Here is a 24306-nt window from a genome sequence, read left to right as displayed (position 1 = left end):
AAAAATGTAAAAAGTTTTAAAATATCTGATCCCTTTAAACTCCAAGGGGCAAATGATTCCTAAGTCACTCAAACTGCTTGAAAGCACAGCAAAAGGTGGAAGCTTCCTGAATCTTTTTGCTGAATTATAGTCGGCACCTAGCAAAGGTAGTAATCTTAAGAAGGGCAGTGTGTCTCATTAGAAAGTTCTAGACTCAGATTCACACCTATCACCTATATGACTTTAGATACCTAATGGCCTCTTTAAGCCCTAATTTCCTTATCTTTAAAGTGAGAATGATAAGACTATCTGTATGGTTGTAATGGTTTATGTAAAGTGCTTACATGTTGGTTGTTATTATGAAAATGAAATTATAAGGCCAGGTGTGGTGGCTTATGCCTGTAATCCCAGCACTTTGGGAAGCAGAGGAGAGAGGATTGCTTGAGCCCAGGAGTTTATGAGCAGTGAGTAACATAGTAAGACCTTGTCTCTAATAAGAAAATTAAAAAAAAACTAACCAGGCATGATGGCATATGTCTGTGATCCCAGCTACTCAGGAGGCTGAGGTGGGAGGATTGCTTAAACTTGGGAGTTCAAGGCTGCTATGAGCAGTGATTCCATCACTGCACTTCTGCCTGGGTGACAGACAGAGTGAGACCCTGTCTCAAAAAAAAAAAAAAAAAAGTAACCTCATTCCACTTAGCTACGACAATCTGAAAAATATAGCAGCCAATGAAGGCCAATAGTGAATAATGAAACAATAATACACCATGACAAAGTCTAATTTATTCTAGGAATGAAAGGTTGGTTCAACCTTATGAAATCTAGCAATATAATTCATTATGTCAATAAAGAGACATACCATATAATTATCTCACTATGCTTTAAAAGCATTTGATGAATGTGAACAGCTATTACTAATAAATACTCAGTGTAAAATGAAACCTCCTTAACGAGCTTTGATTAGAAGTGTCCTTTAGGCTGTACACGGTGGCTCATGCCTGTAATCCCAGCACTTTGGGAGGCCAAGGCAGGTGGATCACCTGAGGGAGTTCGAGACCAGCCTGGCCAACATGGTGAAACCCCATCTCTACTAAAAATACATAAAGCTGCCAGGCGTGGTGGCAGCTGCCTATAATCCCAGCTACTCGGGAAGCTGAGGCAGGAGAATCACTTGAACCTGGGAGGCACAGGTTGCAGTGAGCAAAGAACACATCATTGTACCCCAGCCTCGGTGACGGAGTGAGACTCCATCTCAAAAAAAAAAAAAAAAAAGTAGTTCAGAAAACACTGTATTTATGGTGAGACCATAGATGTCTATTCATTAAAGTCAGAGAAAGGAAAATAATGCCCACTGTTACTGCTGCTATGTAACATTGATTTAGAGGCCTTCACCAACGCAATAAAACAAGAAAAGGAATTTGTTAAAGATCAGTAGTATTGGCAACAGTTACATTATATGAAGGTTCTATTAAGTGGGAAGTGTGTCCTGGTTAGGAGGCTGGGCCTCTGCATTGCTGTGATGAGCTGGTTGCACGATGTGATTGTGGGGCAGAGACAGTCCTGTACACAGGATAGCAGTGACTGGAGTTCACTGTGATATTTCTTGATTGTGGTTGCCCAAGCTATAAAGTGTGGCAGTGTGGGATGACGGTGATAGTGTTGGTGAAAGTTCATCACCATGGTTGATTGTGAAGATGCCTCAGACCAGGATGCTGGTTGTTTTCAGGAGTTGAATTTTGAGAAATTGTGAGATGGTAGGTATATTCTTGGTATATTTGCTGGACGGTGTTTATGTTGATCTCAGCTGTATGAGAAATGTGATTGTATTCTTTTAGTTCACAGAGCAGTTGGATCAGGTATGAAAGGGACTTTTAAAGGTTTTGTAGGCCAGGCGTCAGTGGCTCACACCTGTAATCCTAGTGCTTTGGGAGGCCAAGGTGGGAGGATCACTTGAGCTCAGGAGTTCGAGGCTGTAGTGGCTATGATCGCACCACCACTCCAGCCAGCCTGGGCAACGGAGTGAGACCCTGCCTCAAAAAACATTTTTTCTAGTTCAACTTATCCATTTTCAGATGCAGGAATTGCGTCTGAGAGTTGAAGTAACAGGCAGAGGCTTGTCAGCAGAGGCAGCACTGAATTTGGGTTGTCTGGCTCCTAAGTCACATGGTGTCCCCTACTCTGTTTGGGGTTTGGGTGCCGGGGGGCCGTTTGTGTCAGGATGTGTGGAGTGGTAGTTTGGGGCCCTGGTTTGAAGGGCAGGTGTTTACAATGGCTGCAACTTGACGGTATTTGCTGTTACATGTGGTCCTTCATTATTCTCCAACCCATCCTGAATGTCATCCTGATCTCTTGCCCGATTTCCTCCCAGAGGCCCCTGGGCACCTACCCGGATGAGCACTTCACAGAGGAGGCCCCAAGGCGAAGCATTGCCGCCTTCCAGAGCCGCCTGGCCCAGATCTCGAGGGACATCCGGGAGCGGAACCAGGGCCTTGAGCTGCCCTACACCTACCTGGACCCTCCCCTCATCGAGAACAGCGTCTCCATCTAACCACCCCCAAATACCACCCAAGAAGAAAGGTACAAGCATGAGGAGGAACAGTTCCTTACTGTCCTCCAGACCCTTCCATCCTCCCTGTTCTCAGTTCGCCTGAACCTTCTCGTCTGCACGTGGGGACCTTTGCAGCCAAGATGGCTCTGACATCATACAAACTGCACCCTCAGCTGTGAGAGGCCAGGACAGCAGCGTCCACGGTTATGAGCCATTGACTAAAGTCCGATGCACAGTAGCCCCTCCGAAAGGAAGGAACTGCTTCACTTCTTGCTCTATTTTGGGCAGCCTCTTGTTCCAGCCTTTTGGAATGCCCAGCTTGGGTTTCTGAGCCTTTCTCCTTCATCCTCCCGCATCCTCAAACTCCTTCTCCTACCCTGCCTTTTTACCTTCCCTTTCCTGCAAGCCTAGGGCCAGTCAACCCGGCTGAAAATCCAGGAAGCACAGAAAGGCTGTGTGCCTGAGTCAGACGTGTGTTTCCCTTTGTCCCCAGCACCTTTAAGGGGAGGGGAAGAATCGGAATGCAGCTGGCCTGGACCTCTCACAGCTATTCTTAGAGACAGGTTCCTTGGCCTGGGGCGTTTGTGGGGATGGATCTTTCTCAAGCTTTTGTTCTACTCCACTGTCATTCCATTTTTTTTTTTTCTTTTTGTCCTTGAGCCCAGTGAATTCAATAAAAACCAAAATATTTGGCTGCTTTGATGTGTGTGTGTGTGTAGGAGTGGGTGAGGGTGGGAGGGGTGCAGTGCGGGGGCAGCAATGGATCCGTGGGTCGTCTGTTCTGGAGACAGGAATCCATGGATTATCCACTCTGGGGACAGAAGGGTCCTGGCTCAACCCACTGTTCAGTCAAGCCATGTATTCCTGCCTTCACCTCCCAGAGAGCGTCATCAGGAGGTGAAGGAAAGTCTGGATTCAGAGGACTAAGAAGTGGAATAGTAAGTATTTTGTAAAGCCTCAGAGTCTGGGTAATTGTTAGTGTTGCCACCAAAATCCAGCTCTCCTCCTGGACTTGGAAGACTCAGCCTCTGGCCCTCTTGTGGATGGGTGGAGTCACGAGATGAATTTCGGCTGGGTGGGAGCAGAAGGGATGCGGGTCATCTCCAGGCCGGTACAGAGACCCCTGATTTCCTTCTCTCTGCCTCTCCCTTCTGGAAGCACGTGTTGCGATGGCACTTGCTGATGTGTCCAAGGGACTGGAGAAGAGGCCCCCACTGCCTGGGCCAGCCATGGACTGAGCAAGAAATAAACTTGTCAGGTGAAGCCACTGGAATTTGGGGGTTGTTACTGTGGTATAGTCGATCCTGACCACATGGCTGGTAATCTGGGGTGTCTGATTTTCAGCCCCACAGTCCTTAAACATAGAGACCTGTGCAGCCCTCAAGTCAGTCTTCCCGGTCTTCTCAATCCACAGCCACCCAGCATGCGAGTTTTCTGCTTCCCCAGACCTCAGATCCAGCCCACCTTCCTTCCTTCCTCTGCCACCTGAGTCAAATTCTGTGCCTGACCCAATCCCAGTCATGGCCTCTCTCTGGTCAGATCACAGGGAGATCTGGGAATGACAGGGCAACGGCTCTCCCCATCCCTGTGGGGTCAGTGGCAGGGAGTCAGGTGGCTTAGCATCAGCATAACCAGTGACTCACCCAGAGCTTCATGTGGCTGGAGGCTCTGTCGGGCTGCAGTGCGTCTCAGTCCCGGTGCAGACCATGGTCAATGTTCGTTCCTGCGCTCAGTGGGGATCCACAGGCTGCCCTGGCTGGGGCTGCCATCATCTAAGAAAACACCACGTGCCTGCAGTACAATCGCAGCTGCACAAAGAGCCCTGTACCTAACCGCATTTGCTCCCTAACTCAACTGCCATCCCAAAGCCCTGGTATATTGAAATTCTGGGGCAGTCAACTGTCCCACCACATCCCAGCCCAAGAATCTCTCCCTGTTCAACCAAACCCCTTCTCCCTTTGCTCCTTGTGTGTGTGGTGGGTCAGGCTGCCTTTGGCTGTTGGATTTTCACTTTCTGCACCTGTGATCATGGGAGAAGAGGATCCTCATATCATTGCGCATAAAGAGGTGTGTCTGGGGATATCTCATGTGCAGACTGCAACCTAAGGACTTATCCCAAATCACCAGTTGTGTCCACCAGGGGTGAGACTGAGGCTGGGTGCACAATGCAGGCCCCTTTGATACCCAGCTTGGAAGCAGCAGCAAAAAGGGCCTGGGCATACTCAGGCACCCTGTCCCCCAAGAGGATGAACACTCCTAGGGCCTCCACAGAGATAGCATTAGAAGGCATACCTATCCTAAAAAAATGCCCCCAAGCCGGAGAGGGAGGGACCAGGGCGGATCCCTGGAATCTGGTTTCCCAGAAAGGCAGCTTGAAGAGAGATTTATTGGGCAGACACACCTGCTTAGGTCGCCCTGCGCTGACTCTGGGGACAGGACATGGGGAGGAGGCTCACGTCAAGCTGCTGGAGCCCTGTGAGGTCGGGAGTGCCCCACAGCTTGCACTCTGCCCTCCACGGCTTTTCGGTCAGTCTGAAAGGCCACCTGGTCCAACGCGAAGCACACCAGCCTCCTTCCCCAGCCAGATCCAGGAGTGGGAAGACCTGAGAAGCCCCTTCCTAGGATCACTTTGCTTCAGGGCTCTTGTCTCACTAGAAGCTGTTCTAGATTTTGGGGAAGCAGCTGTGAGCTCCCCAGGCACAACTCCTTTCTTAGAGTTTACGGGTGGTGGAGAGACACAATACATGCATCAATAAACGGATAAAGATCCTTTCAGGCGGTGGCAAGTGTCGCTGGAGAGACAACCAATGGCAGTATAGCATGATGGAGGGCGGAGGGTAGGGAAACATGAGGGTGGTCAGGGAGGGACTCTGAGGAGGTGACACTGGGTGATATGAACAATACATTCTTCGTGTTGGCCACAGTGGCTCAGGCCTGCAATCAGCAGTTTGGGAGGCTGAGATGGGCAAATCACTTGAGCTCAGGAGTTTGAGACCAGCCCCGGCAACATGGCAAAATCCCATCTCTACCGAAAGATACAAAAAATGAGCCAGGCGGAGTACGCCTGTGGTCCCAGTTACAGGGCGAGGTGGGAGGATCGCTTGAGCCAGAGAGGTGGAGGCTGCAGCCTGGGCAACAGAGTGAGACAGTCTCAAAACAAACAAACAAACAAACAAAACCACTCGTGAAACAGCTTGAACAGCTTGGGGGAAGGGTGTTACCAGCCCAGTGGGTGCAAATGCAAGGATCCTGAAGGACACGTGTTCTGGGTACAAAGAGGAGGCCAGAGTGTCTGGAAACATGTGTCGGGGCATGCGTGGTCCTATAGCCATGATAAGTCCTTGGATTTGTTTCTTGTTTATTTGTTTGTTTTGAGACAGAGTCTCACTCTACTGTTCAGGCTGGAGTGCAGTGGTGCGATCTCTTGGCTCACTGCAATCTCCACCTCCTGAGTTCAAGTGATTCTCCTGCCTCAGCCTCCTGACTAGCTGAGGTTACAGGCATTAGCCACCACACCTGGCCAATTTTTGTATTGTTAGTTGAGATGGGGTTTCACTATGTTGGTCAGGCTGGTCTCAAACTCCCGACCTTGTGATCCACCTGCCTTGGCTTCCCAAAGTGCTCAGATTACAGGCGTGAGCCACCACGCCCAGCCCTTGGATTTGTTTCTAAGGACAACATCATTTTAAGCTCTGGTGAACTTTAAGCAGGGGAATGGCCTGATTTGATTTTTTGTCTTAGGAGAGTGGGTCCCAGGAGTTAGTGGCTCCTTGCCTTGCAGGGCTTGGGATGGGGGCAGGAATGGGGGCTGCCCCGGCAGTGAGAACTCAGCTTCCTATGTGGGTGGACCCTAGTGAGCCACCGCAGCAAGTGTGAATCCTTCCCAGGAACCTCTCCTGCTCGCTGGGTCCCTCCCCTGGTCCAGGAAAACCAGTTCTTCAGCCCAATGAGCACCTACCAAGAGTCATGCGTCTACGTTTTGGTCATAGCTGGGGAGTGCCCCATTTATATCCTCATGCCTCATCCCATTTCTGTCCCCACCCCAGCCACATTCACATCCTCAGCATCCCTGCCTTTATGTCCATCTCCCTCAGGAACCTAATTCCCACTCCAGACTGGAGCCCTAAGCAAACCCAGGGTCACCCTGGGATTTGGACAGGGGACACCTCTTGGTAGTGGGCTGTGACTCGGTTTGCCCACTCCACCGCCCTGCTTCTCACCAAGCCTCAGCAGCCCCCTGGGGACACAGGGCAAAGGGGAAAGACTAGAAAGCAGGAGGCTGGGATAATTTGCATGGAATTTGCATCTTAAGATTTGCATCCTCGGGCTCCCAGCATCCTCCAAGAGTCATCAAGGTGGTTGAGGAGGGAGAGCCCAGGATGGAGATCCAGATGGACTGCTTTTGTCTGCCACCCAGGGCTGGGCATGACCCTCATCCTCAGCCTTCTCTCCTCTCCTCCCTCCCTCCCCACCCAACCCCTTCCTGTCCCCCACACCACCCCTTGCCCCTTCTCTCACTTTTAGCCCAAGCCAGCTCTCCTTGGATCTTCACCATAACTCCAAAGCCATCATCGATTCAATCCCCAGCCCTGACCTTGTCGTTATCACTAAACCATTCAACTCTGTTTCCAGCGTCTCCCAGGTACCAAGTACGACACCAGGAGATGGGGACAAAACGAAAAACAGTTATGGACAGCCTAATTTATTAGGGAAAACAGACATCAAAGATGTTAGCTACAGTGCTGTGAGAGCCATGTATAGCGAAATTTGGCCTTCCTCAAAAAAGCAATTATTGAGCTAAGGTCAGGAAGAAGAAGAAACATGACAAGTTGGAGAGGTAGAGAGGGAACAGCATGTGTCAAGGCCCTGGGTGGCAAGGAGCTGACTTCACTTCCTTCAGGTCTTTACTCAAAAGTCCCCTTTCCCAGGAGCCCTTCCCTGGCCACTCTATATCTACAATTTGCTCCTCTTTTTGTTTGTTTGTTTGTTTTTGAGACAAATTTTCACTCTTGTTGCCCAGGCTGGAGTGCAGTGGCGAGATCTTAGCTCACTAAAACCTCTGCCTCCCAGGTTCAAGTGATTCTCCTGCCTCAGCCTCCCAAATAGCTGGGATTACAGGCATGTGCCACCACACCAGGTAATTTTGTATTTTTAGTAGGGATGGGGTTTCTCCAAGTTAGCCAGGCTAGTCTCGAACTCTGGACCTCAGGTGATCTGCCCACCTCGGCCTCCCAAAGTGCTGGGATTACAGGCATGAGCCACCGCGCCTGGCCCTCCTTTTCTTTTGTCTTTCCCTGTTTCTTTTTTCTCTTCAACACATATCACTATTTAATATGTTATTTAATGTATTTGGTTATTAGGTAATGTCTGTTTCCCCACTTCAAGGCAAGCTCCATGAGTGCGGGGGTTTGCTTTGGTCACATTGTATTTCCAGGACCTGACACAGTGCTCAACACACAGTAGGGGCTCAGCCAGTGTCTGCTAATGAATGAACGAAAGGCACGTGGTCCCAGACAGAAGACAGCAAAGGCGAATGTGAGGGGTGACGCCAATCAGGCAGACCTTGGGGACCACGGGAGGGGATGGTGTCACTGTCCCGAAGGCAGAGGAGCCACTGCCAGGCTTGATCAGGGGTGGGAGGAGGTGGCATAGAGGGTGATATGAACAGATTTAGGTCTGGAAAAAGATCATGTCAATCCCCGACTCCGGCCACATCCATGTCCCTAAACAACCTGAATTGCAGTCTTAACCCCATTCCACATCCAATCAGGAACGTACTGGAACTTTTTCTTCATTTCACAGTCCCAGCCCCCTCTGGCCTTAACTTGGCCCAGGCACTGAGTGACCTTCCTTCGATGGTGATGGAAGCATGCCACCAGGGAGGAAACCAGGGTTGTGCTTCCTGGTTGACAGAAACTGCCCCTGGGAGGCAGAAGGAAAGAGGGCAGGACCAGAAAAAGGGAATAGGAACATGCCTGCCTCCTCACTCTCCCTGGGTCCCAAATCCTATCTTTGGAAAGTATATCTCTGGCCCTCTCTCATCATTGCTCCTCGTCTTTCTCCTAAAACCTTCTCCCTTTCCCAAGGCTCTCTGGCTTCTGTGATTCTTTCAGAAACTAGTTCCCAATCCCAACCTCCCACCGACTCCAGGCTTATTTTCTACAGGGCACTTAGTATCCAAAATTGTAGTGAACAAATTATCGTTTACTGTTGCCTTCACTTCTTTCCCAGCTACTGTATTCGGTAAGCTCCATGTACGTTTCATTTCTTCTCTGTGTCTGCAGTGCCTAGAACGCTGGGCACCATGCTCACTACACATCTGCGGGAGGGAGGGAGGGAATGAATGACCTGGTTCCCAGCAAACTCAGTTCCACTGGAGCCCAGCCCTGACTCTGGCCCTCTTCCTAGCTTCATTCTTTTTTGGGGAGGGAAGTGAGGATATGTACTTTATAAAATTAAGTGCCCTATAAGCCCCTCAGATCAAGATAAGAACACTTCCAGCAGCCTGTATGGCTTCCCTCTGCCAGATACTCGCCAGTGGAGCTTGTCTAAAGATGGCTCAGTTTTGCTGGTTCTGGAAGTTCCTATCAATGGAATAACAGAACGTGTCCTCTTTAATGTCTGGGTCTTTTCACTCAGTATAATCTTTGTGAGATTCACCTGCATTGCAGTTCCTTTTTTTTTTTTCTTTTTTGTTTTGAGACAGAGTCTTGCTCTGTTGCCAGGTGCCAGGCTAGAGTGCAGTGGCGCAATCTTGGCTCACTGCAACTTCTGCCTCCCGGGTTCAAGCAATTCTCCTGCCTCAGCCTCCTGAGTAGCTGGGACCACAGGTGCGCGCCACCACGCCCAGCTAATTTTGGTATTTTTTAGTAGAGACGGGGTTTCACCATGGTCTCGATCTCGTGACCTTGTGATCCGCCCACTTTGGCCTCCCAAAGTGCTGGGATAACAGGTGTGAGCCACGTGCCTGACCTTTTTTTTTTTTAATTCCTGCGTAGAATTCTAGTTTATGATTATACCACAAAATATTGATCATATTGATCCATTATTTAACTTAATTTTTTTTTTTTTTTTTTTTTTTGAGATGGAGTCTCACTCTCTTACCCAGGCTGGAGTGGAGTGGCACAATTTCAGCTCACTGCAACCTCTGCCTCCTGAGTTCAAGTGATTCTCCTGCCTCAGCCTCCTGAATAGCTAGGACTACAGGCACATACCATCATGCCTGGCTAATTTTTGTATTTTTAGTAGAGACAGGGTTTCACCATGTTGATCAGGATGGTCTTGATCTCTTGACCTCGTGATCCGCCCGCCTTGGCATCCCAAAGTGCTGGGATTACAGGCGTGAGACACCGCACCTAGCTATTTAACTTAATTCTTATGCCCCAGATTTCACTCTGTCTTCTAATTTTTTATTTTCTTTTGTCTCCAACTCCAATCCCTCCCCAGTGGATCTGGCCCTGCAGGAAGCAACAGATCACCTCCTCCTACCCTGATCATTCCTGCCCACAGTGTCTCCAGGTCTCTCTGCACCCATGTGGTCCCAGAGCCCTAGCTTCAACACCTCCCACCCTTCCTGTCACAGACTCTGGGCCCTGGGGCAGAAGGATGGGCCAGCTTTCTCACTGCCGCTACTACCTGCCCCATTCCCAGCAGGAATGGCCAGGCAGTCGGCCGGCTGTGCAGCAAGTTAGTGCCCCTCCCCTTTTCTCTCCCCCGCCCACCAAGAGCCTCAGAACCAATGCAGGTCACAGTGCCCAGGGCCCTGCTTAGCAGGGGTTCCTGGCACTGCAGTCAATGGGGACTGGCAGGAGGAAAGAGCTTATTAGTCTGATAAAGATCTGGGGGCCCCACCCTGCCCCTTCCCCCAAACTTCCCTGGGGCCCTGGCTCAGGCTGGACTGGCTCCCCCACCCTGAAGGCGCCTTCATCCACGGCGTCTTCCATCCGCCCTTTCAGAGGCAGGCCCAGTGCCCTGCCTGCTTTTCCTCCCTGCCAGCTCCCAGAGGGCTCAGAGCCCAGAAACCTGCTCACTTGCCACCAGCTGGGCCCCGCCTGGGCCTTCCCAGCACGCACCCCGGCCGCCAAGGGCAGCAGCTTTTCCAGGATTTGGCTGGCAGGCCCAGTCACCCCAACTCGCCACCTCACCACTCTACCTTGGAGGCTGGCCCTGTCCACTCCACTCTGTGCCTGGATTCCCTTGCCTGCCTTGGGTCTCTGTGTGGCCCCTCCACGGTGTCCAGGACTGACTGTCCCTCTTGCCTCCTGAAGATCAGCCATGGCCACCTACAAAGTCAAGGTGGCCACAGGCACCGATTTCCTGTCAGGAACACGGGACTCCATCTCACTGACCATTGTGGGGACCCAAGGAGAGAGCCATAAGCAGCCGTTGAACCACTTTGGGAGAGACTTTGCAACTGGGGCGGTAAGTGCGAGCGTGCATGCGTCTGTGTGTGTGCGTGCGTGTGTGTGTGCGTGCATGTGTGTGTGTGCATGCGTCCGTGCGTGTGCGTGCGTGTGTGCGTGTGTGTGCAGCGGGCCTGAGAGGGATGGAGGTGCACAGGGGGAGCCAGGTGAGCTGAGGTTGGCCAGAAGAGGCTGGAGAGCAGAGGCAGAGCTCTGAAGGTAGTGGGCTCCCAGGGTGGCTCTAGATGCCTTGCCCAGAGCTGGCTCCCAGCCCCTCGCACACGTCCCAGGTCTCTGCGCCATGCTTTTCCATCCTGCTCCCTCGTCACTATCCCTTTCGGCCATTTCTCACCTCCCTCCTCGTCCATTTCTTCTCTCCCTCTCCCTCAGCCCTCTCTCCCTGTCTCTGCCCATCCTGTATCCCTCCCTCTCAATCCTCTCCACCTGCTTTCGCTCTCCTCCCTTTTCTTCTCTTCCCCCCCACCCATCCGTCTCTCTTCCATTCTTACTCACTCTTCCTAAGTTCAGTTGCATCACAACTGTGACTTGAAATGGCATCAAACCAGCCTGTCTCACGGAAGGCACGCTCTGTAGGTCCTCAGACCTGATTTTGAGTCAGGCCCAACCACCTGCTGCTATGTGACCTTAATAGATCACTCTATCTATGTGGCCATTCTGAATATCTGCATCTTCACTGATGAATGGGAGAAGGGGCTGGCTGGACCGCCAACTCTCCCCACTCAAAAACTGTAGCGTGGTAGCCAAGTTCCCAGGGGTCTGAAGGGTTCCTGCAACCTCGGGTGGCTGGAGAGGGGATGGGAGAAGACAGGAGCTGGGGATGGAGAGAGGGAGGGGCTGGAGTCCTACACAGGCGGCTTTGGTTAGAGGGACCCAGCAGGAGACCCCCAAGCCGAAGGAGTCAGAAGGAAGATCAACAATCAGGTCAATATCCTGCCTCTCCATCAAGCCAGGGAGGTGAGCATTGTGCAGCATGAGCAGGGCTTGGGTGAGGGGCCAGCAGGGTGGGCAGCCTGGGAGCCAGGTAGAAACCTGCCCACTCAGCCAGCCCTGCATCCTGCCTAGGTGGACCAGTACACCGTGCAGTGCCCGCAGGATCTGGGGGAACTCATCATCATCCGCCTGCACAAAGAGCGCTATTCCTTCTTCCCCAAAGACCCTTGGTACTGCAACTACGTGCAGATCTGTGCCCCCGACGGCCGTATCTACCACTTCCCTGCCTACCAGTGGATGGATGGCTACGAGACCCTGTCACTCCGGGAGGCCACAGGTAAGCGCTCATCACCCTGCTCCATCCCGTGGCCATGAGGCCCCTCACTCCAGCCTGCTACCTGGGCATGGCACCCGGCTTTCCAGCAAGCCAGCAGGGGGCATGCCCCACCAGGGACTCTGGGCTCTCTTGCCACGCTCACACATTTCCCTGAGTCAGTGCTGCTGCTCTGGACTCAGCCTGGGGCTGCGCACTGGAAGAACTGAGGTGGCTGAGGCCTGGCAGCTACCGTCAGCATCCCCATCCAGCAGAAGACAGCATTCCCAGAGTGCACTCCCTGCTACTTCTCCAGTCCTCCCAGACTCCTACAAGATGCCCAGCCACTCTAAAAAGACCCCTTGTGATGCTAGGGAGAGGCTCAGGATTCTCACAGGAGGCCTATTCATGATGCCAACTATATGCACTCCAAAAAGACTCCCTGTTACTCCAGGATGATTCTGTTACTATAACAGGATGCCCCATTATTCCAACTGGCACCTTGCTACACCATTTAGAAGCCCTTTGAGGTCCACAGGTCTCCATGGTACTGTGGTCTTATAATTATGATGCCCTGGTTTTCTTTTTTTTTTTTGAGACGGAGTTTTGCTCTTGTTGCCCAGGCTGGAGTGCAACGGTATGATCTCAGCTCACTGCAATCTCCGCCTCCCAGGTTCAAGTGATTATCCTGCCTCAGCCTCCCGAGGAGCTGGGACTCCAGGCACGTGCCACCACACCTGGATAATTTTTGTATTTTTAGTAGAGACAGGTTTCACCATGTTGGCCAGGCTGGTCTTGAACTCCTGATCTCAGGTGATCTACCTGCCTTGGCCTTAAAGTGCTGGGATTACAGGCATGAGCCCTGGTTTTCTAACCGAGCATTTTCAGACTGATGGGATGTTCTATTGCTCCAAAGGATTCCCTATTATCCCAACAGGACACCTTATTTCTCTAACAGGATGCACTGTTACTTCAAAAGACCCCCCTTAACCCAGTAACGCTCTATCCAATAGAGGCCCTATTATTCAGAGAAACTGTCAGGGTTTCTCCAAGGTCGTGGCTGGCTAAGGCTGCCCAGTGGTTTTTCCAGTTGCTTGGTTGTTCCCATGGGAGAGAACAGGAGCTGAGTGGCTGAGCTCCTTGCACCCACCCCTGCCAGAGACCCTTGTGTGGGGGGGTCTGGGGTCAGCTTCCTAATTTGTAGTACTGCATGGGACTTGGAGGCCTGTCCTCTGTTATCTCCCAGTTCTACCACTTGAGTGTCTGCTGGCTTCCTTTGAGGCGGATGGGAGGGAAAGCAGAGCTGAGGACACCCGGGGCCGGAAGCCCCGTCCTCCCTGCAGCTGACGACCTCTCTTCCATTTCTCATTGCCCTGTGCTGGAGTGGGGATCAGGGCCTGAGCTGGGGAAAGGAGAGGCAAGGAAAGCCTGGGAGACAGTGGGCATGCCAAGGGGAGGGGCTTGCTGGAGACACTGAGCACCTTCCCACAGTGACAGGTCTGGGTGACGTGGAAGAGGGGACAGGCAGGGTGATTGATGCTGGTGGCCAGGGAGGAATGGGGTTGGGTGAGCCGTTGCCATGCAACAGGAGGACAGGGAGACTTGAGTCACCCTTGAAGGAGTGAGGTTCCCGCCCTGGGGATTGAAAGGAGCTGGGTCTCTGGGTTTCACAACTCCGGAGAACACTGTTCATCCAGAATACAATGTGAGCTGAGGCAGGTGGAGGAGGGAGAGGTGGAGGAGGGTGAGGTGAGGGCCTTGATAGGAAATGATGGGCTGCAGTGGCAGCACGGGCCAGCCTGGGGAACCACCAGCCAGGGTGCTGGAGAAAGACGGATCTGGATGTGGGTCTCAGCTTTTCCACCGACTAGCTGGACATCGGGGCACACTTGCAAATTCTCCTAAGCCTTGGTGCCCTCATCTGTGAAACGGAGCTCACAACAGAACCGGCTTCATAGGGTGGATATGAGAATCCAATGAGATGACATCTGAACGGAGTTTTTCCTTCCTTTTCTTTTCTCTTTTTTTGAGACACAGTCTTGTTCTGTCCCCCAGACTGGAGTGCAGTGGTGCGATCTCAGCTCACTGCAACCTCCACCTCCCAGATTGATGTGATTCTCCTGCCTCAGCCTCCTGAGTAGCTGGGATTACAGGCACATGCCACCACGCCCGGCTAATTTTTGTATTTTTAGTAGAGATGGGGTGTCACCATGTTGATCGGGCTGGTCTTGAACTCCTGACCTCATTATCCACCCACTTCAGTCTTCCAAAGGGCTGGGATTACAGGCATGAGCCACCGCACCTGGCCTGAAGGGAGTTTTTTTTTTTTTGAGATGGAGTTTTGCTCTTGTTACCCAGGCTGGAGTGCAATGGCAGGATCTCGACTCACCACAACCTCCGCCTCCTGGGTTCAAGCAATTCTCCTGCCTCAGCCTCCTGAGTAGCTGGGATTACAGGCACGCACCACCATGCCCAGCTAATTTTTGTATTTTTAGTAGAGACGGAGTTTCACCTTGTTGACCAGGATGGTCTTGATCTCTTGACCTCGTGATCCACCGCCTCAGCCTCCCAAAGTGCTGGGATTACAGGCATGGGCCACCGCGCCCAGCCCCTGAAGGGAGTTTTAAAAGGCTTAACAACTGTTGGTGGTCAGGAGCAGCCTGCTGCGGGACAAATCCAGCCTTTTCCCCACATAATACGACTGTTTCTCCTTGTACAATGGGCATGGTGATACAGTCCTTTAGCTGAAACTGTTGGTGCCAGGGGTGTTTCTTAGGCCTAGATTAATAAAAAGTGAACTGTCTACCAAGTACCTGGGACCTAGTAAGTGCTAAACAACTGTCAGTTATTAATATTTCAGTGGTATCTACCCAAAGGAAAAGAAATCAATATATCAAAAAGATGCCTCACTTATCACAGCACTATTCACACTAGCAAAAATACAGAATGACTCTAAGTGCCCTAATGGATGACTGGACAAAGAAAAGGTGGCATATATATGCAATGAAATACTATTTAGTCATGAAAAAATGAAATCATGTCATTTGCAGCAAAATGGATGGAACTGGAGGTCATTATCTTAAGTGAAACAAGGCAAACCAGAAAATCAAATACCGAATGTTCTCACTTGGGGCAGGGGTCAGCCCTTGAGTCGCCTCCTTGGTCTCCCTACAGGAAAGACAACGGCAGACGACTCACTCCCCATCCTCCTGGAGCACAGACGAGAGGAGATCAGAGCCAAGCAGGACTTCTACCAGTGAGGGGGCGGGTGGCAGAGTCTGGGGCCCTGCAGGGGTCCAGGGAGGTGGGGGCAGTGATGGCTCTGGCCCTGTACCCTGGGGTGGTGCACGGGCATCAGGGGCACATCTCGGCTTCCCTTGCAGCTGGCGAGTCTTTGTTCCTGGCCTGCCCAACTATGTGCACATTCCCAGTTACCGTCCTCCGGTCCGAAGGCATCGCAACCCGAACCGGCCAGAGTAAGGACCTGAAGCTGTGCTGGGCCCCTCCCACGGCTTCTCCCTGGGCACCTGCCTCCTCCCCGCCCCCTGGATCCCAGCTGCTATGCGCTTCTCCCCACAGGTGGAATGGCTATATTCCAGGATTTCCGATTCTTATCAACTTTAAGGCCACCAAGTTCCTAAACTTAAATCTCCGCTACTCCTTCCTCAAGACAGCCTCCTTCTTCACCCGCTTGGGGCCCATGTGAGTCTGTGTGAGTGACAAGGGCTCCTGCCAGGACTGTCCCTCTCCCACCACCGTGGTGGCCTCCAAGACAGTCCCAGAGGTTGGAATGGCCAGAAAGGCAGAGGGGCCTGACATGCAGACCCAGAAAACCCAAGACATGATCCCAGAGACCTAGAGATGCAAAGATCTTGAGACCTGGGAACCAGAGACTTTGAGCCACAGACCCTGCGGCCCAGAGACCTAAGTGGGTGGGGCGGCCCTGCCACTAGCCCCAGCTGGCCCTTGGGTGACAGCCTCTCCCTGGAATCCCATCTCCTAGGGCACTGGCTTTCAAAGTCCGCGGCCTGTTGGACTGCAAACATTCGTGGAAGAGACTGAAGGATATTAAGAAAATTTTCCCTGGCAAGAAGTCTGTCGTCGCCGGTATGGAATGGGGCGTCCCGGATCGAGCAGGGGGAGCCAGGTGGTCTCGGGCGTGCTAGGCAGGCCCCCTACGTCGAGCAGTGGGACGCAAGAGCAGCGAGGCGCGCGCGCCCTCTGGCGGCTTCTGGGAAAACGTCGCCCCGGGCTCCTCTGGCCGCTCAGCGCGAGGCTGGGAGATTATCGTTTTCCTCCCCGAGTCCTCTCGGTGCCCGTGCTCTTCTTCTGTCCCATGGCCCTCCGACCCCGAGGGGCGCCGGGCTGCCTTGTGACGCCCTCGTTCCGTCCCCACAGAGTACGTGGCAGAGCACTGGGCCGAGGACACCTTCTTTGGGTACCAGTACCTCAACGGCGTCAACCCAGGCCTGATCCGCCGCTGCACGCGGATCCCAGACAAGTTCCCCGTCACAGACGACATGGTGGCCCCGTTCCTGGGCGAGGGAACGTGCTTGCAAGCGGAGCTGGAGGTGAGGCCCTCTCGGGCGGAGACCCCGGCCCGCCTTCCGGCCTCCCTCGCGGGCATCCGGGTCCCACCCCACCTCCGGCGCCTGCGCCAGTCCCAGCCACACCTGCAACCAGCACCCCGCTTTCCCGTCCCACCCCTGCCCCTGGGCGCCCCGCGCGGGTGCCTACTAGCCACCCACCGCGGCTCCCCTCCAGAAGGGGAACATTTACCTGGCCGACTACCGCATCTTGGAGGGCTTCCCCACCGTCGAGCTCAGCGGCCGGAAGCAGCACAACTGCGCCCCCCTCTGCCTGCTGCACTTCGGGCCCGAGTGCAAGATGATGCCCATCGCCATCCAGGTGCCTGGGCCGCAGGCGGCGCTGCCGCTGAGCCTCTGTGTGCGCGAATGTTCCTCCGAGTGTGCGCGCGCTTATGTGGGCGTGTGGAACTGTGTGTATTCAGCCGTCTCTCGGTTTCCTTGAGAGATGGGTTCCAGGACCGCCCCCCCACCCCCGCCATGCCAAAATCTGCAGATGCTCAAGTTTCTTAGATAAAATGTTCCAGTATTTACGTATAACGTACACACATCTTGTGTGTTGGGGTTACAGGGCGTGAGCCACTGCGCCCAACCCGGGCACCTTTTGCTAATTCGTAGAAAAGCCCGGTGTGGGCTGGCAGCAGATCAGGTTTGCGTGTCCGAATAGGCTTACGCGTAGATGCACCTTGCAAGGTGCAAGGACCGCCTTGGCAGTTTCCCGCCTCTCACCTGCTTGCTATCTTGGTCCCCTCAGGTGCAGAAGTACAAGGTCCGATGCTCAGCGGAGCTGGGTGAGCTCTTGCTGCTGCGTGTACACAAGGAGCGCTATGCTTTCTTCCATCTTGCACTCCTGGGTTCAAACGATGCTCCCACCTCAGCCTCCCAAGGTGCTGGGACTACAGGCATGAGCCACCTCCACCGGCCCGCTTGTGTATTTTAAATCCTCTCTAGGCCGGGTGCGGAGGCTCATGCCTGTTAATCCCAGCACTTTGGGAGGCTGAGGTAGGCGGATTACTTGAGGTCAGGAGTTCGAGACCTGGCCAACATGGGGAAACGCTATCTTTACTAAAACTACAAAAATTAGCCAGGGTAGTGGGGAGTGCCTGTGTTCTCAGCTATTCGGAAGGCTAAGGCAGGAGAATCGTTTGAACCTCGGAGGCCGAGGTTGCAGTTAGCTGAAGTTATGCCACTGCGCTTCAGCCTGGACAACGGAATGAGATTCTGTCTCAATATAAAATAAAATAAAATAAAATAAATCCTCTCTAGATTACTCATAGTACCCAATATAATACAATGTAAATGCTATGTGTAGTTGTCATACTGTGTTGTTTAGGGGAAAAACTCTGCACATGTTCAGTAGAGACAGTTTATTTCCCAGGAGTATTTTCCGTGTATTGTGGTGGAATCCACAGTGTGGAGCCCACGGATATGGAGGGCTGGCTGCACTTGTATGCCCTATGTGTGTGCATCTGTGAGTGTGAGCACGTATGTGTGTCTGTGGAGTGTGCTCGTCTCTTTGACTTCATCCATTCATCCACTTGGAAAACCAATCCCTGAAGGCGGCCGGGTCCATACTGAAAATACTGAGCTAATTAGACCTAGCTGCTGCCTTGGGAATCTGGTCTGGCAGAGGAAGGAACTAGGTGTTTCCTTCCCAGGGGTCCCCCAAGGGTCATATATAAGTTAGAAAGAGGCTCCCTCTGGGTGGATGGGCTAGAGCCCCAGAGCCTGATGGTCCTGGTTCCTTAGCGTAAGAGTGGAGGCTGATTTCAGTGATCTGCCTGCCCCTTGAGGGGCTGGGAACCCTTGTGCAGTGCGCAACCTGCACACCTGAGTTTGGTGGAGGTGGGGTTGGAGTAAGGAAGGCTTGCCAGAGGAGGCAGCTTGTGAGATGGTTCTGGAAGAATAAGTGAGAGCTGCCAGGTAGAGACCAGGACAAGGGGAAGGTACTGAAGTCAGGCAGAGGGAACAGCAAGATCAAATGTGGGGAGGGAAGAAAGGGCCAGGGGTACTCAGGGGACCAGTGGGACTGGAGTGTGGGAGGGTTTTCACCTTCTCAGACTCAATTCTGCCTCCTCCCTGCAGTGGGGCCTTTCTGTGTGTGGGTCCTGCCCTCACCTAACTCTCCCTCTTTCATCACCACTAGCTCAGCCAAACCCCTGGGCCGGATTGCCCCATCTTCCTGCCCAGCGATTCTGAGTGGGACTGGCTACTGGCCAAGACGTGGGTGCGCTATGCGGAGTTCTACAGCCACGAGGCCATCGCCCACCTGCTGGAGACCCACCTCATTGCCGAGGCCTTCGGCCTGGCCATGCTGAGGAACCTGCCCATGTGCCACCCCCTCTACAAGGTATGGGCTTGGGGGGAGGGGCCCCCCCAGGCATCACGGCCCTCACCTGGCCTCAGAAAGGCTCCCAGCCCACTGAGCAGTCAGACTCTAGTCAGAGAGGGCTTGGCGTGGGGACTTCCCAGAGTGAGCAGGTCTGATGTTGCGGAAGTGGGGTGCTCAGCTCCTTTGGGTGCCGCTGCAGCCCTCTCTCTTCATCCTCCTGGTCCTTCCCACAGCTCCTCATCCCCCATACCCGATACACTGTCCAGATCAACAGCATTGGCCGGGCTGTTCTCCTCAATGAGGGAGGGCTGTCTGCTAAGGTAAGACTCCGCCCCCACCCCCAACGAGACACTTGCTTTCCTCTGGCCTTTGCAGATGGACAAACACCAGGACTTTTCACTTGCCTTTCGGTCATTGCGAGGGGACATGGAGGGAGGGAACTGGATGAAGTGGGCTCTCCTGTCTAGAAAGGAGCAGGACAGGGCTGGGGTGCTGTCCCAGAGCAGAATTCCTAGAGGTGGGGTTGGCTGGCTTGGGGGTGAAGGGGCACTTATTGGGATCATAGAGGACCTGAGGGGCGTTTCAGGGATGCCTGTCCGACGCCAGTATCTGCCTCCTCCCTCACAGGGCATGTCTCTGGGAGTGGAGGGCTTTGCTGGGGTGATGGTGCGAGCTCTGTCGGAGCTCACCTATGACAGCCTCTACCTCCCCAATGACTTTGTGGAGCGTGGGGTCCAGGACCTGCCTGGATATTACTACCGCGATGACAGCTTGGCAGTGTGGAACGCATTGGAGAGGTGAGCTCGGGACACCAGTGGGTGGCTCTCAGGGTGGACGCCCTGGGGTGTTGGAGAGGGTGTAGGGAGCTTCTGGGGACCTAAGTACGGGTCTGGTGTCATCCATAGGCTTGTCCTTGGGGAAGGGGCCTGGGGTCTATGTGTCCATTACACCTGCACCCTCAGCCCAGCAGTCCCCTTAGTTGCTTGGGTCCCCAGCCCACCTCTGCTGCCCAGACCCCTTCTGGGATCTGAGCTGCCTGTAGGCTTTGCCCAGCCCTTATAAGGGAGTGCCCTGGGTGCGTTCTGGCCTTGCCAAGCCACCCTCTCCACTTCTGCCCCACAGGACTTGCCTTCCCACAGGCCTGGGGCAGCTCTGGGGCCCACCGAGGCCAGGACACCCTGGGGGGAGGTGGGAGAAGCCTGGCTGAGGAGTGGGAGGGGAGGATCCAAACTGAGGCCCTGTCCCCTGGTCAGGTATGTGACAGAGATGATCACCTATTATTACCCGTGTGATGCAGCCGTGGAGGGTGACCCAGAATTGCAGTCCTGGGTGCAGGAGATATTTAAGGAGTGCCTTCTAGGGCGTGAGAGCTCAGGTATGGGCCTGGGCATATGGGCAACCAGGGGGAGCTGGGGCTGAGGGGCTGCCCCCAGGGAGGTCGGCTAGGACTCTCCTGGGCTGGATCAGAACATATTTTACTGTGGACTAAAGGAGACCAAATTGCTGCCCTGGGATTTTGGCAGGGCTCTTCTCTGGCCTCTGAGGCAGTGGCACTTTAGAGAGGGTGGGGAAGGAAACACGGCTGGCCATGGGTCCCTGTCTGAGATTAAGGGCTGTGGGTCATCTCCACAGAGACCTGGAGGGATCCCAGCCCCACCTCAGAAACAAATCTTTGTGGATGGTGAAATGAGGTGTGAGCTCCAACAGGAAAGGGTGGGAGGCCAGGGAGCTGGCAGGGGCAGCTGGCAGGGGGGAGCTGGCAGCTCCAGGAGAGGGATGAGGTCCCGCTGCCTGGGTACACATCCAGCAAATATCCAGTGAGCCTCCACAACCCAACACTGTGCCGATTACCGAGGAGGAAAAGGGAACAGGACAGGTGGTGAAGATGCCTGCCCTCAAGGAGTTCACAGTCTAGGGTGGCAGGTATTTCCCTAAAGTAAGTTGTGGGGAAGCCCAGGGAAGGTGACTGACCCATCTTGGGATGGGGTAGTGGAGAAAAGACAGGGCAGGAGGAGCAAGCTAAGATCTAGCTGAGATCTCACTTCTTGGCTAACATCTAGCTAAGATCTGCAGGATGAGAGGCTAACCTTGAGAGGACAGAGGATGGGGATGGAGAATTCTGCATGGGAGCAGCACATGGAAAGTCAAGAAACCTGGAGAGCATAGGGAGTTCTGAGAGCTGCTTACTGCAGTCGGGGTCTCTGCAACTGGAGCTTAGGGTGGGAGGGGAGGAGGTTCCCAATGGGCTAAGGCTGAGGCTGCGAGCAGTGGCCAGGCTTGGTTAAGGGCCAGAGGGAGCCATCGAGGGTTTTACAAGGAGATCAGACTTGTATGCCAGACTATCAGACTGCACTGGCAGCCAGCAAACAGGGAAGCTGTTATGGTGTCCAGGAGGGAAGACTGGGGACCTCACTAGGACAAGGACTTGTGGGGACACCAGAGTGAATTCCAGGGCTAGAAATGATGGGACTGGGTGACGATTTGGGTTTGGTGGTGAGGGGCAGGTGAGGGGAGGGAGGGGCCGAGGGCGACTCCGGGTTTTGGGCTTTTGCAGCTGGCTAAGTGATGTATGTCATCTGTTGAGCCGGGGGGCTGAAAGGAGGCGAACTTAGGGAGGAAGATGATGGGTCTGGTTTGAATGTATGTGACTTTTGGAACCTGAGATCACCATGGCAACCAGGACACACAGTACAATGGGAAAGAGAAGCAACCTGAGGTTCACACGGGGCAACAGGAAAGAGAAACCAGCAGCTTGGTAGGGAAGAGGGGTGAGATGGAGAAATCCATCTGGACTGGGCAGAGTCCCGAAGGCAGTGATGGGTGGGCTGGATTGATTCAGGGCAGGACTCTTCCGAAGGAACCGAGCAACGGAAGAAAGCCTCCTGCCTCGGAGAATTGCCTGAACCCAGGAGGTGGAGGTTGTGGTGAGCCGAGATCGTGCCATTGCACTCCAGCCTGGGTAACAAGAGCGAACTCCATCTCAAAAAAAAGAAAAAGAAAAAAAAAAAAAAAGCCTCTTGCCTCTCCCAATAGCCCCTGACCTTGGACCAGAGAGGCACCCCCAGGGAAACTGGAAGAGAGATCTGAGGGCCACACGTTAGGCAGGGGCCAGGAGCAGCCCTGGAGGACTTCTGGCCAGGGCCTGCCACCCTCCGTCCACAGCCTTCTGATCTGGATTAGGGGCAATGGGGTTGCAGCCACAGGAGTGTCACCCAGGCAGGATGAGGGTAGGGATGCCGCAGCTTGGAGCTTTTGCAAAACGGGGAGAGTGGGGCATGGTGGCGCCCTCTGCCGGGCAGCCAGGGCCAGAGCAGGACTGACGCGGCCTGCGCCCTTTCCCCTGCCTGTCAGGCTTCCCCACGTGCTTGCGAACCGTGCCTGAGCTGATCCGATATATCACCATAGTCATCTACACCTGCTCTGCTAAGCACGCTGCTGTCAACACAGGCCAGGTACCGTTGCTCTCACCAGCGCAGGCCCAGCCCCAGATCCCGACCTCCTAGTCCGTGCTCCAATCTCAGACCCAACTAGTCCAGCTTCAACTTGTCTCAGCCCGAGTCGCAGCTTCAACTCCAGTGCCAACGGAAACCGAGCCTCAGACGCAACTCTCAGCCCCAGCCCCTGGCCTCATCTCAAGGAAACCCCAGCCCCACACGCAGCCCCAGCCCCAGTCTAATCAACCCAGCCCAGCCTCAACGCCAAGGGCAGGGAGTCCGAGGCAGCGACGGGAGGGCGGGTGGTGAGGGCCTGGCAGAAGGAAACTCCGGGGGGTGCTCTTCCACCCAGACCCGCGCCTCTGCCCTATCTCCAGATGGAGTTCACCGCCTGGATGCCCAACTTCCCAGCATCTATGCGGAATCCACCGATGCAAGCGAAGGGGCTGACCACTCTGGAGACCTTCTTGGACACGTTGCCGGATGTGAAGACGACGTGCATCACGCTGCTGGTGCTCTGGACCCTCAGCCGGGAGCCTGATGACAGGGTGCGAGATGGGGTGGGGGACTCTGAGCACAGGGCGGGGACCAGGAGCTGGGGAGGGAGGGGGCAGGTTAACTGGGGAGGGGGTCAAGGGGGGAGCACAGAGAGGCCACTGAAGCCAAAGGGTGGAGGGACCAGGGCCACCAGCAGGAGGAGGGGGTGGGGGCCGGCCCTGGTCCCAGCTGCCGAACTCTGCCCGCAGCGCCCCCTGGGCCACTTCCCGGACATCCACTTCGTGGAGGAGGCCCCGCGGAGGAGCATAGAGGCGTTCCGCCAGCGTCTGAACCAGATCTCCCACGCCATCCGCCAGCGCAACAAGTGCCTCCCCATCCCCTACTACTACCTGGACCCGGTGCTGATTGAGAACAGCATTTCCATTTAGGATTGCCCTTCCCGTCTCGCCTCTCCCCATTCTGTGCCCTCCTATTTTCCAAATAACTACAAAAAACGAAAAAACCAAAACACCCCCAAAAAACAAAAACAGAAACAAAAAACATACAAAAAAAAAAATCCCACAAAACAAAAAAAATCTTTCCTTCCCCTGGGTCTCTCTGTGAGTGCGGACGGCAAGTTACTGGAGCGCTGGCGGCAGGGCTGGCGCCGCAGGGTGCTCTCACCGCCCGTTCTCCGCGGTTGCGGGGTCCAGGTAGGAGTAGGGCAGTGCCAGGCCCCGGCTCCACTCCAGGACATCCCGAGAGATCTGGGCCAGGTGACTCTAGAAAGCGGCGATGCTCTCTTGCGGGGCCTCCTCTGGGTAGGTGTCCAGGCAGTCAGAACGAAAGGCTGGGACCTCCGCAGGCTGCATTTTCAGCCCACAGCGATTCTGTTCTATTTTAACTCTCCCTACCTGGAGACTTAGTCCACCCAGTTCCAGCCCACCTAGGGGTCCTGGACCACTCCAGAACCATCCAACTTGAGACATAAACCACCCCACCTAGACAAAAGTCTGTGGGCCACAAGAAACACAGACCACCCCAAGCCCGGCTCACTCTGAACCCAGACCACGCTAAGCTCCACCTACTAGGAATCCACATCACCCCAAACCACACCCACTGGCAACCTAGTGGCTGCAAGCCCTGCCACCTAGGAGCTCAGCCTGCTAAGCTAAGTGTGCCCTCCTAGTAGCCATTGTACCCACTCTTCTAGAAGCTGAGGCCCCAGCCACCCACAGCTGGGCCTTGCTTATAGTGTCCTTGGTTTCATTGCTGACCACC

The 24306-nt window shown here is 54.1% G+C and overlaps 2 protein-coding genes and 1 long non-coding RNA gene across 4 annotated transcripts in view; 2 read left to right on the top strand and 1 right to left on the bottom strand.

Moving 5' to 3' along the window:
- ALOXE3 (arachidonate epidermal lipoxygenase 3) overlaps window positions 1–3229 on the top strand; it is a 26451-nt gene extending 23222 nt beyond the window's left edge. The window contains exon 16 of the mRNA XM_003929205.4: window positions 2351–3229. Within this exon, the coding sequence (XP_003929254.3) occupies window positions 2351–2530 (180 nt within the window). The 3' untranslated portion in view covers window positions 2531–3229. The remainder of the gene's footprint in view (window positions 1–2350) is intronic.
- The window catches only part of LOC101049678 (uncharacterized), an 18685-nt gene extending 1647 nt beyond the window's left edge, over window positions 1–17038 (bottom strand). The window contains exons 1-3 of one of the 2 annotated variants that reach the window (XR_745038.3): window positions 16976–17038; window positions 4174–4302; window positions 3223–3764 (exon numbers count right to left, since the gene is read on the bottom strand). This is a non-coding gene — a long non-coding RNA (uncharacterized LOC101049678). Of the gene's footprint in view, window positions 1–3222; window positions 3765–4173; window positions 4303–16975 lie in introns of those variants that run through there. The other variant, XR_012514533.1, reaches the window with a different exon arrangement.
- On the top strand, window positions 10433–24306 carry ALOX12B (arachidonate 12-lipoxygenase, 12R type). Its single transcript, XM_010339812.3, has 15 exons — window positions 10433–10951; window positions 12016–12220; window positions 15371–15452; window positions 15580–15672; window positions 15776–15898; window positions 16200–16303; window positions 16595–16767; window positions 16961–17104; window positions 18929–19132; window positions 19348–19434; window positions 19742–19911; window positions 20368–20489; window positions 22466–22566; window positions 22926–23096; window positions 23295–24306. The coding sequence occupies exons 1-15, from the start codon at window positions 10805–10807 to the stop codon at window positions 23472–23474; spliced, it is 2106 nt and encodes a 701-aa protein (XP_010338114.1). The 5' UTR covers window positions 10433–10804; the 3' UTR covers window positions 23475–24306.

This window comes from Saimiri boliviensis, chromosome 17 (genome assembly GCF_048565385.1).
Source record: "Saimiri boliviensis isolate mSaiBol1 chromosome 17, mSaiBol1.pri, whole genome shotgun sequence".
NCBI lineage: Eukaryota > Metazoa > Chordata > Mammalia > Primates > Cebidae > Saimiri > Saimiri boliviensis.
This window is presented reverse-complemented; position numbering and strand designations above follow the sequence as displayed.